Below are 14649 nucleotides of genomic sequence, written 5' to 3'. Positions count from 1 at the left end.
ATTCTCTGAGTCTTGAGCCCTCTGCTTTGAGCACACGCAACGGGTTTTTTTTAAGCTGCCGCAGCGAGGTGTCGGAGTTAAAAAAAAATCAGATAAACGATATAAACGACACAACGAACGAAATAAAAAACGATAATTTTTTACCATAGTGAGAAAAAAGTCTATAGTGAGAAAAAAGTCGACGGTGAGAGCGTGATCTCAATCGCGCTTCAAACTAAACTCAGTTTCAACCCGATTCGGAATCCCGATCATCATGGCTCCCGTGGCGTGGCTCGCGTAAAAAAAAAAAGATGAAAAGAAAAGTTGGAAAAGCGTCGTCTGCGTCGGGAAACACGGGAAAGGAAAACAACTAGAGGTACGCGGATTTTCCCCCTTTTCCGCTGGGATCGTGCTAAACCGTGTGCTTGGCGTGGCTGCGTGCGTGCGTGAAAAGTGTCACCAAATCTGCCGGTTTGATATTCTTCATGGAACTGGTCGCGGTGGCCACCAAAGCGGCACTTGCGGTGGTATCGATATTCGAGAGTAACGGCACGAGCGAAAGAATACCGGAACCGGTATGTGAAGATCCGCGGTGGTGTGCGTCGCAAAACAGGATATGCACGGTGCGGTGGTGCGACATCCGGATCAGTTTTTCGCTGCCCCGGATCAACGCCATCCAGCCGTCTCAGCCCAGAAGCAGTTACCGTCGTCATTATCATATCGGAATGAAGGGAAGGGAAGATGAAGAGGGCGGCGGCAAAGTGGGCTTAAAGGCTTAGTGTTCTAATTATTTGGACGACGAAAGGGCGCCAGTAGAGGATAGTGAGTGCGAGCTGCTTTGCTTAAATAGCAATAAAAGTTTTTTTTTTTCGTCACAATCCGCTACCGCGATTGTCGCTGTCATTGGTTGTGGGTGAGTGGCTACACGCCGTTGGAGGAAAGGTGGTGGTGCAAACGTTGCTCTCTGGCCGGACGAACGCGATGCTTCTCGTTACGGTCGGTTGAATTCGGTCGCCACCAGCCCACCAGCAGTTACTCGGTGAAAAGTTCCTAGCTGACGGCGCTGACCACGATTCCGATACTCGATGATCGTGGATGCTCGTGGATGTGCACAGTTTGGACAAAAATCAACAGCGTGCTCTTATTTTGCCGAAAGTCGCGAATCGCTGAAGCGATATGCTAGCCGATTAATCCGAACACGGTCTTGTCCCCGCGGCGTAGTGAGCTCCAAAGTGAGATGGCCATCTCAGTATGGACTTTACCGACGGGGGTCGCGCTTCGGTTGGGAAGCTGGGCAGAGACAATCGTTTAGAAACATTTACCTCTGCCCTCTTGGACTACTGGTGGGACGAAGGGACGCGGAACATCCGCACGGTGCGCGGTGCGTTGCGGGGTGTACAGGCAAAATGACGATGAGGCCCTAGGACGGTGACAGAGGTGAAGGTTGATGAGATGTGATACGGGAAGAAATCGTGAAGACAAAGATTATTAGCAAAAAGCGATGGTGGTGTTCGTGCAAGGCGCAGCACTGTACGATGCGTGGGTTGGGAGGAGGGAGGTGCTTTCAACAAATGAATAAGTGATAAGCTGCAACAGCTACAGTGTGAGGGGCAACGGGACACCCCAGCCAGCAGTCACCGAGATAATCGAATTTAGTTCGCGACGATGCTTAGTGAGCCATGACTTATTGAAATCGTCGCCGGATGGTGTCGGACGATGGTCGACTGAATTCGGTTTTACATGGAGAAGCAGCAGGGTGGATAATTTTTTAATTATGAATGTCTTCCCCAAGACGGCGGTGGTACAACACCTTGACAGCAAAACCGTTGTCGCGGCAAGCTGTACGCGAGTGTGTGGTGCGTATGGCGAAAAGGAAAAACAGGAAAAATCTCCAAAGCCATTCAAAGGCAGAGTGTAACGGGAACCCCTTCAGGCGACGCTCTCCCCCCATCTCTCGGCATTCCGCTGGTACATCACCCCAAGACTCGGGGAAACGATGCGAAAGCAAGAAAGAGAGCGAAAGGGGACCGGTGCTGGCGCTGTAGGGAAACGACAAAGATGGATAACAGATGCGGAAGGATGAAGTAGAAGTGAAGGGGTGGAAAGGGGGGGGGGTTGTAGCATGATCACAAAATACTGGAGCACAAACGCACACGCGAGAGCAGTACAAGATGCAAAAAAAAAACGAAGTAGCTAGGGAAGGACTGCTGCGATGAGCCGTGGTGGCGCAGAGCGTGGAGCGTGGTAAAGAAAGCGACCAAGAAGGAAAGAGAGGGACAGCGAGTGTCTGCAAGCAAGTAGACGAACGTTGTTACATGTGTGGCCGGTACTATTATAACACTCTACCGTATCGCACATCGCTGGCTTGCTAATGGAACATGATAAATGAGGAGGATGGCGGTGGGGGGGCTTATTGCATTGAGTAATTTGGGGAAATGAGTTTGTTTGTTTTGCTTATGTTTATAATTTTGAAAAGGTTTTTCATAACACACTAATCGATGATTAGGGTCCATAACGCCTTTGATTTTTTTTTATTTAACGAATCAATATCTGTTCCGGTGAAATCTAAAATAAAATGGTTTGCAAATGATTGTGGAGAGAGAAGCAAAGATGCAAAGAACACACCACCAACGTAGGAATGATAAATAAGAGGGAAAAGAAGAATGGCGCAAGGAGACAGAGAATGAGAAGGAGAGAGCGAAAGAGCGAGAAAGTTAAAGGCAATCGAGCGTTTCCTGAGCGCGCCCCTTGTCGGAGGAATCCACCTCAGCGTGCTGCCTGAAAGCAATATATGGAACAACACTTGGTTTATTTTTTCTTGTTGTTGTTGCAACGATCAACACCTCACGCATCCTACACGCATTTCCCCTCGGAAGTCATTTAGCGAAGGGTGGGCACACGCTATTTGTTGGAAGCCGGTATCGAAGAGCTTCCTCTCTAGCATCTATAGAAATGAAGCGAAATAAAAGGGAATCCGGCTACTCTCTCGCTGAGTATATGTGATACAGTTCTGAAAAGTTCTATATGAAACATGCTTCACATGCTCCACCTCGTGTCACTCATCTGCATACAGCTTGTTATCCAACAAAGAAAACGCCAGTAGGCGTTAGAAATCGAACAGCCACTGTACGAAGTGATAAGCAGCGTGACACAGGTCTCTATCACAAAGCCACGATAATGTTTGAGCGAAACATGCTGTCCCAGATCGAAAAAAAAGTGAAATTAAAACAAAGTATCTGGTACGGAAGCCCGACAGCAGCTGCATATGTATGTGTTGGCGTGCGCCAGTGAAAAGTGCGGTGACAACGCCGGCGAGGTGAATGTATTCCTATGCGTGAAAGACGGGCTGCTTGGACCTCGCTGTCGAAGCAAATAAAAAAAAAATGAGCGTGAATTGTGCGTGCTTCGTGAAAAGCTTAAAGTCGTCGTTTCCTTCTTTGTAGCTCTGCGTTCCTGCGGCCCTGCTCTCAACGGTTCCTGGGGGCTCACGTCGTCGTAGCGTCGTCGTCGTCGTCACCTCGAGTGTGTGTGCTTGTGTTATTGACAGTGTGTAAAGAAGCAGCTGCGTGTCAAGGCAACGTTATCGGTTGATAACGGGTGATTGTGTGTGTGTGTGTGTAGCGGGAAAGGGAGATAGAGAGAGAAAGAGGAGAAAAAACCAAAGCGCCCATAGTGCAGCGAAAAGCAGGAACAGCGGGAAAATCATCGAGTGCGCGAGAGGGTTGCGTGAGCATAAACAGCGAGTGATCCGCTGTTGGGAAGAGCCGCGAGTTTGCTGATAGATACAGGCGCGCTACAAAACAACAATAGCAACACTATGACAACAAACATGTATCGCGTTGGAGGTAAGCATGTCTCTCTGTGAAGGAGGTGGGGTAGGAGCAATGACACCTTATTTTAGCCACGATTAATTTTCATTTTTTTATGTTGAACCTCGCTATGTGTCCGGTTGAACTTTCCATTGGTTGGTTGGATCAATTTTAATGATACGCCGTATTTGAGAGCGCAGCTGATATCGACAGTTCTTTGTTAGTTTGGTTAGGCAGATGTGCAGCCGGAATCGTTATTTTCGCTGCTAACGCCTCGCACACTGTGTTTGGCAACAGGAAGAATCGATCAGCGATCGTCGCCGACCGATGAGGTGGCAAAGAAATGTGGCGTTGGAAAGGGTGATAGGCTTTGGATCCTAAAAATAGTACACATTTCGTGTGTGTCGCACCATCCGTTTGTGCACATTTGTGGTGCACCGATCTGTGGCCGCTTTGAATCAACGTTGTGACGAAAATCATTCCCATTGCCTGCCGTCTTGTGTTCTAACCAAGAGAGTGTACCATTTTTTGCGAGTGCGCTTAGTTGTTTGAAGCCGTTGTTCCATTTTATGGTCATTGACACATTGCTTCAACGTTGCTTCTTACTGTTGCCTTTACACAATGTTTGGCAATCCGATTGAATTGACAATAATTTTTGGTTAAATATAAAGAATTTGTAGGTTTTATAGTGTCGCATATAAACAGAAATCTGGTTTTTTCGGCAAGTACTATAGGTTGCTATGGTATGTCGCTCTCACCAAACCTCATTTGATAGCCTACGCCATAACTTCGCTTCGTTAGTTCTCCATTTTACCGCTGTCTTGTTCGGTTCTTGTGACAAATACGATCTCTAGAGCTATGAATCCCTTGAAATGTGTTCCCCATTCTGTTGATCCGCTCTACTTTAACCGATTTCTATCGTTTTGGGATCCTTGTGAAAGGAAATGGACGAAAAGAAAAATGAGAGGGAGATATCAAAGACTCGAATCAACACACGCTTCGTAGCCACCTTAGTGAATGGGCCTCGTCTTCTTCCGAATCAACGCCATCATGCTGCTATACTTTTTCGCATGTCTAGTGATCATCGTTGCTCTACGCGCGCGCGCACAAACAAACACAAACACACACACATAGATACACCTTGTGCAGCATGATTAGTTGGCTTCCTGACGAAATGACCCACCAAGTCACTTAGAGTAGGGCGGCCGGCGGCGGTCCCCCTTTGCCGCGAGAAGGAAAATAGGAAAGAAGTCAATCGATGACGGAGAAGGCAAACGCCGCCATCGCGTTGCCTGTTTCCTTTTCTTGGCCCTCTCTGTCTTACATTCGTTCCCTTTTATCTGGCCATAGAGTGCCGCGGTGGAGAGCCCCCTGAACAACGCACCTTGAGAAGCAGGCGTAATGGGATGTTACTCTTTGCGAAGGTCCGCGCGTTGGATTTTGGGTTTGGGTCTCATGCTCGGTTCAGGGTCAACAACTTTCGAACGAAAGCATAGGATGAGAGTGGAGTGGCTACGGCGATGAGAGCAGCGTAGCGTACAAGGGATGAGGATGAAGGAGAGAATTAGATCAAGCTGGGAGGACAAACTGGAAAAAGAGCGGAAATATGCGCATATAGTGTAACTAGCATGACCCGCGTGCGTCGCTACGCGTAGAAGATTAGGTTTTACTGAAATGTTCTATTTCTTTGTGTTAGTACTTTGTGTGTTATGATGGTTGTTAATATTTGCCGATGATTCAAACTTGGTTACATGATCGCCAACCATGGTATTGAGCGTATTTTTGAATTTCATGGATTAATCAGCTACTATTACTAAATTATCATTGGCAGTTGATACTCGGCTGGCACGCTTCCCTTTTGCCTGCGAAGGAATCGGAAGCATTGCTGCGACTAACGCAGACTGCTTGTTGTGTATGTAATCCCGTTGCCTTTAATTCCTCCTCGCTTTTGGGGGACTATCGAGCTCAGGTTTTTGTCGTTGGTGCTAGGCCCTCGGAAAGGGGTCCTCGCTTTTGGGATACCATTAGCGTCGCAAAGAATCTGAGTTTTCTAGTCACATTCTCCTTTATTCGCTAATCTACTGCCCTTTTACACACAACACACATAATGACTCATTTTTCCAATAACTGAGTTGAGCTCCTCACGTTGCCACCTGGAGTTTAGACCCCGGGGAACAGCACTTATGATAATGTTAATATTTGATATATACTGCCATTCAGTATAAATTCGATATGAATCCCATTTTTTTTAGCTGATGTGATGAATGATGTAGTAAATGCTTGCAAATAAACTATAGAATTCAACATGAATATGAATGTTCCGTATTTTCATCGATACGGCCGGATATCGGTGTCTAACTCGACGATTGAAAATATCTGGATTTTTCATATTGCGCTTCAATTATCATCATTGTTGTTTGGGGAAAGTGAGGATTTTTTTACCTCCTACTAAACGTGCAATCGAGTACATCCTAAACTGTTAGTAATGTGTGTGCACATTTTAATTTTCTATACATAATTTTTTGATCTTTGATGAAATTTCGAAAATTCGAACTATGCATATTGCCTGCTTAAACCGGTCTGAGCTAAGCCTTCTAGGATAAAATTCTCATCAATTGAATTAATTTGCGCTGGCAACGCTACCTGGCGGTCAGTATGGCAACTACTGTTCGGTGAATTAGTGGATTTTCAAAAAATCATAAAAAAATAACTGTTTGAGCTAGGACTTAGAAAATTTGATATTATTAGTTTTTTTGTATTAAAAATCTAAGAAAAATATCAAATCATAGTTTAACAGAAAGTTACGAAAAATAATTTTCCTATTTTTTGAAAAAGTTAAGTAATGGGAATGAAATATAGTTTACATCCGATTCTGACACCTACAGAAGAGACCCACAAAGTTTGGTTCGAATCGGTTCAGCCGTTTCGGAGGAGTTTGGACACAAAAAAATGTGACACGAGATTTTTATATATATAGATGAGTTTTGCTTCCTTCTTGACGATGATGTACACAGTGTAAAGGTCCTTTTTCTAGGACGCTAGTTCTTTGGCGAGCATTTTTCATGAAAATATGCTCCAGTTAATGTCTTTAGGACTGCTACTATCATCCAACAAACGTTTCATGCCTATGGTACAGATAATTAACTTGAATAAGTCTCGAGAAATCCCTGGACTTGTACCTCACTCTTCAAATGATGCTTAAAACGTGAATATAACCAGCCAAGAATCGAACCACGAAAAGAAAAAGCGAGGAGATGGTTGAGTGAGTTAATTATGCGGCCATCACTGTATAACAACTTCCAACATCCCCCGGCTAACCATTATACCCGCGACCCACCAGCTAAACGTATCTGTCTCTATTGCCCGAAGCACCGGCAGAGCGGGGAGAGTTGAATGGCCTGATGGACCAATCTGCCACCACCAGCAGCGCGCACTGCGTATGTGATGAACTTCTCCCCTGCGCTACTGCACACCTTTGGCAATGGTGCTTTCGTTCACATGATTGATTCTTCGACCTCTGGCGCGTGAATCTGGTGATGCTGCCCAGTGATTTGAACGCAACAGCCAGCAGCCATCCATCGTGTAGCCATTGATTTGCATTGCGCTGTTAAAAACCGCTGGAAGATAGATGGAACGTTAGGTAACGCCAGTAGCACATCAGACGGAGGAGGCCAAGTTTTACCACGACGACGAAGGCGGAAATCCGTGAGAAACCTATGCATTCTGAGGCTTTCTTCTGCTGGTTAAAGGTGGAATACTTTTGGGCTGGTAATCGTTGAACAGTCTGTCGAACGCATTGCTGCTCGTGCAAAAACATTAACACTGATGATATGACTATACTATTTGTAAAATGCTGAAGTAATAATGAAATCAAATCGTTCAAATAATCGTAATGTATATAATCGTATATTTTTTATTACCAATTTATGCACAAGTGACATAAATTTGGTTCAAAAGTTATCAAATTGATGCTTTTCAGTTAATCAGAAACAAACGCATTTAGTCGCAGAATGCTTTGATTCTATTGCTTTTTCAGTGATTCGTCAGTGTTTACAAAGCCAAGTTCAATATCAATCTCAATATATTCGGTAATTTAATCCGACCAAATCTTCAGAACCATACAATGATTTCAAATTCTGTTCGGTTTCATTCTTCTACAGTCTAGATTATAACACCCTATAACCGACGATTGGAATTTGGTGCAGTTAACACGGTGCGGAGATTTTTTCAAAGTTTTTATTTTAACAGCCGTATCTTTTTTGTTTTAACAAACACGAAAAGAACAGATAGCATGATTGCCAAGCTTATCTCATAGTTATTGAATATTTGGCCTCGGTATGTGATAATCATAAACTAATACACACGTAATTACACGTAATTAATTGTTTTCATAAATAGTCCCAAGTAGTAGCGAGATGGTTACCACATGGCTTTTTTACTGCTTACGTTCGATAAAGTGGTGTTCTCTCGACACGTTGCAAATCGAAAAGTGGTCGTGTGATTTTTTCCAAAATGTCTGCGGTCGATAAATTATGACAAAGAGAGAGGGAAAGGGGTTGCTAAATCGTCATTTCCACCTGGTCGTAGGCAATGCTCTTACGCGAAAAATGGTTTCATTTTTCCTTCTTCGTGCTGGCATCCCCCTGTTGCAGCATTCTGCGTTTCTGCTGCTTTCATGTTTGCGTCATCATTATGTTCGAACTGGTGCCACTGGGGTAGGTGTTTGGTGTTCAATTCTTTTCATGTGACCTGAACATGGACACACTATACCAGCCTTTGGTTTTCGTGATGTGCCGAGGTGTTTTGCGAAAAGTTTAGCTTTTGGAAACGCTAGTTCAATATTATTATTCGCTCGCACGGATGCAAATCGGAGAATAACCAAAGTGTGTTGTGTTGTGGATGGAAAGGGTAATATCATACTTTGACAATTGTTCAACGTATTTTACACCACAAAGAACAAAGATGTACTTTATTTGACGGGTCTTGCTTTGTAATACATCTGTTGAGTTGTGTTTTTATATTTCTGATCGTTATTTTGCTGGAAAAAATGTGAACTTATCATTTTTGTAATTTAAACAATCTTGTTTCGATTTCAGATTACGTGTACGTGGAGACCTCGCCCACGACACCGTTCCAGATTCGGCGTATCGAGGAACTGAACAAAACACCGAACGGCAACGTCGAAGCAAAAGTAATGTGCTTCTACAGGCGAAGAGATCTTCCAACGCCGCTTGTACAGTTAGCTGATAAGCACCAGAGTAAGTGTTACGTTTATGTTTTAGTTTCTCTCAAGCGTGACAATGTCGTAGAGTTGTAACAAACCATTTACGGCGTTTTATAAAAAGATACTAAGATGAATATATAATTAACGACTCATCTTAATAAATGAATTATCTTCTTCCATAACTTCCGACAATCGTTCAATAAGCAAAACTATAAAAATATTCCCTGATAATGCAAAGATAAAATGTTTTCCTCTACACAACTATTGTTACATCCCTGATTGAAACAGGAAGTTTGGCAACGGCCTACTCAACACCACAAGCAACTAGTAGTATTGGAACTGCGGTGAAGTAAAACGAAGTACCGATCTACTAAATGTGGTGTTACTGTGGCTAGTGACTAGCTGGCAAAGACGGCTAGAGTTGAAGAAGTTTCGAGCAACTTACCTCCCTCCCTTTGATCTTTACCAGTGGCTAAACAGTCGTAGCTGGTGTGTTTGAATGTCTCTGGATGTACAGTTGCTCGACCAAGGTGGTGCAAGCAAAACGATAGTAAGAGATTCCAGTTTGGACATCGTAATTTCTGTCCGGATGTGATGCTTCTGGGAAATGAAAAGAGGAAACAGCTGTCCATTTAGTCGTTGAATATTGAAGGTTTGCTAGTTGGACTGTGTAATGTTGATTTAGATTGCTATTGCTAGAAGAAAATAGTAATACTTTGCATATTTTTAGCACGTTATTCTTGATGTTTGCGAGCATATTTTTTGTTATAGTTTAGCATCTAGAAATTTAATTCTTTTGCAGCTGCGATATATTTCTCATTTGTTGAATAACGTTATTTGTATCTTTAAAATTAAACAAAAAACTAAACCAAATAAAATGTACTCAAGACTACGCGAACATCGAAAGATCAGCCAATGTTCTGCGTTTAGAGAAGTACACACAGTAAATAATCGATCATGCGTGACAAAGATTAGATCCGTTCACAAAGGATCTAGAGTTGCGCTCCGTTTAAGGTGTATAGCGTTAACCTTCAGCACTACTTCAGCATTGATTCACAAATTCCATACAATACATATATACATACATACAATGAGCTGCATAAACTATCAATTTAAGAATTAAAAAAAGAACCAGTCAAGTTTTTCTTCAGTATCTTCTTTTCAATTTATCAGCATAACAAATTTGATTGAACTTATTTGAATGAGGTGCTTCAATATTATAATTTTCGTTTACAAAACTCCAGTTGCATTCCTTGCAGTTAACGAGTCGACCAGGTAGAAACTCATCATTGAAAAGCATGCTGCAAATTAGAAAACCGTTCAGCAGTTAGGAACACACATCCTATATTATTATCTTGGGTGCAGCTACTACTGCTGCTGCTGGTGGTACTCTAGAGCAACCTAAGAGAGTATTCTATTATGTAGAGTATTCTCGGTTCTTGTTGTTCTTGTTCAGTCTGGATAATTAATTATTAGAGTCTATGCGTTCATAACCATTGATGATGTAGTTGGGCAGTATCATCATCGTTACGGAACCGAAAGCAGCGTAGTGGTAACACATTAGCTGGACTCTCGGAGCAAACGTATTCACCACGGCATTATCATAGAAGACAGACGGACACTACGGACGCTACCATCAATTCCCGGGTCTACCTAGCCAACCAGCACAAACTACCAGCTTGCATCCCCGGATGAACGGATTGATATGCACCGGGGATAAACGGGGATTTTAAGCGCTGTAGTCGTCGTGTGCACGTGCACACGCATGTGGTCTTTTTGTTTTTGCTTCTATTAAACAACTACAATGATTTGAACCTGTATGTAAATGTGCATGGTATAGGAGATGAACGTCTATTGAATGGAAGTACAATTCATCATGAAACATCTTCCTAGTTATTTAATTTTTGTCCCGAAAGTCATTGACAAGACGAAAATTTTCGAATTTATTCAATTAATGGAATGGAAAATACAACGTACTAGCATTGTGCTGGTACTTATAGTCTGAAATGTATGGCGATTTTTTAGGCTTCGAAACTTTTTAAAGAATCCATTTAATATTTTCCAAATTAGCTAGTCTAATTTAAAGGTGATAAAAATAGTCGGCCATTTCATTTGGCCGTGCGATAAGATCGATGGCCACAATAAGGTCGATATCGTCGATTTCTTGATATTTGGCAGTAATTTCTCGCGAGAACTTATAGTGCGCTGGTTGCACCGTTGCTACCGCAGGTTGTAAAGTGAAAAACATGCGCCTCCTTCGTTCTGAAGCATAACAAGAACGATTCGATAAAGCTTATACGCAGGGAAAATTGAAAAGTTCCAAGAACTACTCAACATTGGAAACACATTTGATTTTGTTCGACAATATAACTAGCACGTTGTGATAAGTTCTCAAAATCCGTCCAAAATCCGTATCATTTGCAGTCATATTTTTTACCCATCTCCCATCAGTTCAATACCCAACGATTTTTTTTGACGATCCTGTTTTGGTATAGAACTCTCAACCGATTATTTTTTTCGGTCCCATCACAGACCACAACCTTTAGTTTGAACGTAAATTTCTTTCTTTCTCTTCCTCTGCCTGATGTCTCTTCAACCCCATTCGAAAGGGCTAGTTTCTCGCGGTTGAAATAATTCCGCTGTATCCAGCACCACCTGGGTATGAGAATGGGTGGTGAAAATCCTATCCACCACAACCCACCCACTCCCCATCATCATATGGGTAGTAGTAGTAGGTAGCGCTGGTTCTGCTGGTGCATCACATCACACCACACCACCATTCTACGTATTCCCGGGGCACCACTAGGGCTCAAGCTCCTTGGCCAAGCCTGAAAATCCGACAAATAATGGTGGAAGGACGAAAGGGAGCTAAAGGTGGGGTGGCTTGGTGTGGTGGGCGTTGAGGTGGTTGATAGAGGACCGGCGACTCCTCCTGTGTGACATGCGTGTGGTGGTGAGCGTGTCGCGAGCGAGCGAACGATACGACCAAACCAAGCGCGTCGTCCGTCCGTCCGTCCGTCCGTTGGTGTACATATAATTCGGAAGTTTTGTACTCCAAATATGTTTATATAAAAGCGCAATCTTTCCGCCAAGTTCGAGGCCGAGCCGTTGTCGCGGTAGCGAGAGACAGACCGAGAAACAGAGAGAGAGAGAGAGAGAGAAAGAGAGAAAACGTAACAGAGAGCGATGGATGTGGGGAACGAAATAGAGTGAAAACGACAGGGGCCAGGGCTAGGGTGTGTGTGTGTGTTTGTGTGTAGTATTTAGGGGGGCTCCTTATCACCTTTCGATGCCTTTTAGGCTAAAACTAAACGAGACTTTCTCTCCTACCGGGCGGAACCGGGCAGCGCTCCTAGTGTGTGCGGTTGACGGATCGAATTCTATTCACCGTTGTTGAGCCACGGAATGATGGCGGAACGGTGGGATGCACCACATGTGCACTTCTCAAATCTTTCCCGCAATAACAGTTACGCATATATGTATAAAGGCGCTCGTTCTCGGGCTACATCGGCACCCGCAGCCACCAAACAGCAGCGAGACAGAGAGTTAGGATAGTACCGTGCGAGATGGGTACAGGAAGAGAGTATATAGCATATCTCATCCCCCCCAGCACACAACACAACACAAGCATTCATCTGCGTACTTTTGGGTAATGGTTGGCACTGGTGGTGGTGGTGGTGGTTCCTGCTCCTAGAGTGCATCTACTAGGATCCCTTTCCGCATTTCCCAAGCGCCCCTCATCCGATCCGTCCGCTAGTTGGTCTGTCGTCCGTCCTGCTCGTCGCCCGGGGTTCCGTTGTAGGCATTATCGTGGTGTACTGGGGATGCACCTCGAAGCAAACTGATTTCGAATTGATTTCGCGGGAAATGTAGATACGACGACGACGACTACGACGACGACGAGGATGAACAAGGACCCCTGGACAAGAGCGGATACGATGCACTGCCCAGTGTGTATGTGTGTGTGTGCTGTATGCATTCGTGTACATCGTTGTTGGGCCCGTGAGGAGAAGTGGACAGACGATGTCGATGCGTTTCCTGTTTCACTGCAATTCGCGGTGTATGTTAGTGGCGGCGAGAAGGCAGGTGGCGGTCTCCACACAACGCCGCTCTCCGCACCCACCCGTTCCACACACACACACACAGACAAAGCACACTCGCTTGTTCGTTCGCTCGCTCTTGCCCAAAAGTGCATCTAAATTGGTGCAGCATCAAGGCACAAAATTGTGCGTACCGAAATCCTGGTGCGTGGTGATCTCGCCGGTGCCGTGCCGGCGGTGTTCCAGGGTCCGGGCATATCCACGCATGTGTGGGATTCGGGTACCTGGGCCTGGGCCTGGGCGTCGGAGAAGCGATCTTTCAGATCCGGCCATATGCATTTCGCTCGCTACGCGTAACGAGTAAAAGTATCGATTTCTGCGCTCCTTCCCTGGAAGGCAGATGGTGATGATGGGTAATGGTGCTGGCGCGCAGTGGCGGTCAGCAGAATGTGAAATGCATTTATTTGTGCATTCTCAATCCCCCCCCCCCCCCCTTCTACTGGTGGCGGGGACACGGTTGGGGGTTTGGGATGTGGAAGTGCTCGATGCTTTCTCGGTTATCATCCGGCTGGCAGGCAGGCAGGCATGCTGAGGACTAGAGCTCGCTGGCTAGTGGCGCTGGTTCATCATATATAGTTGTTGTGTACCCCTTCAACATCACCGATCGATCGGGTTCCGGGTCTCGGTGAAGTTTCGATTAACGAAATATTTTCGTGAAAAATGCACTTTGGGTGCACTCTGGTTTTCGCTCTCACATCAGCTATAGTCCATTGAAACTAGGGTAGCGCACACTTTAGAAAATAACTTCATCGAACTGTTTTTTTTTTTGGTATGGAAAACATATGAAGAACTCGCCACCAGTGCTCATGTTGTACGCGTTTATTTGGAAAAATGCAGCAAAATCGCATTTTTCATAAAGGTATCTTTAGATATTAGCAACTGATGCCTAGATGTTACGTTGATCATTTGTCAAATTCAAACAGTTTCTGTACTTTTGTCACATTAACTTGTTCGTTTGATAGATGGATAGACGAATGAGTAAAGAATGTTGATTGTGAATTCTTGGTATAAGTCGGCCGTCAGAACTGAATAACTTGAAATCATGTTATCACGATATCGTGTCGACATACATACAATATAAATCACTCGTTCATTTTATTTAATTTGCATTATTTACTCTTCATTTATGTAAGTGAATTACTTCACTTACAAAAACATGAAACATTATTGTTTTTTTTAATTAAATTTAATTTTTTGCCAATCAAATCAACTAGATGCACAAATCCACTATTTAAATAATTGAAATTTTTTTTACTCTACGTACACACATCGGAAAATTGGAAACGAAAAGTTAAAAACTTAAAATGGATATTTAAGCACAAGTGCAGTCATTAGAAATACTTTTAAAGTTTTAATAGAGTACGAAGGAACAGAAACTGACAGAAATTATATAAAGCATTCTTTAGAAATCGTTTGGCAGCAAGCAGACCAAACGCCAATGAGTTTCTGAAAGCGACAATGCACCACAATCGCAATCACATCCGCATTACCATCGCTACCGCACCTTCAACTATGGAAAGGTGTATCAGGAAGACCG

At 44.0% G+C, this 14649-nt stretch overlaps 1 protein-coding gene across 2 annotated transcripts in view; it reads left to right on the top strand.

Moving 5' to 3' along the window:
• The first annotated feature begins 268 nt into the window (after positions 1-268).
• Positions 269-14649, top strand: part of LOC125949250 (metastasis-associated protein MTA1) — a 34178-nt gene continuing 19797 nt past the window's right edge. Inside the window, exons 1-3 of one of the 2 annotated variants that reach the window (XM_049676108.1) lie at positions 269-355; positions 3423-3824; positions 8885-9046. In XM_049676108.1, coding sequence (XP_049532065.1) covers positions 3797-3824; positions 8885-9046 — 190 coding nt within the window. In that variant the 5' untranslated portion in view covers positions 269-355; positions 3423-3796. Of the gene's footprint in view, positions 356-390; positions 555-3422; positions 3825-8884; positions 9047-14649 lie in introns of those variants that run through there. The other variant, XM_049676107.1, reaches the window with a different exon arrangement.

The sequence above is a fragment of the Anopheles darlingi genome, chromosome 2 (assembly GCF_943734745.1).
Source record: "Anopheles darlingi chromosome 2, idAnoDarlMG_H_01, whole genome shotgun sequence".
Lineage (NCBI taxonomy): Eukaryota > Metazoa > Arthropoda > Insecta > Diptera > Culicidae > Anopheles > Anopheles darlingi.
This window is presented reverse-complemented; position numbering and strand designations above follow the sequence as displayed.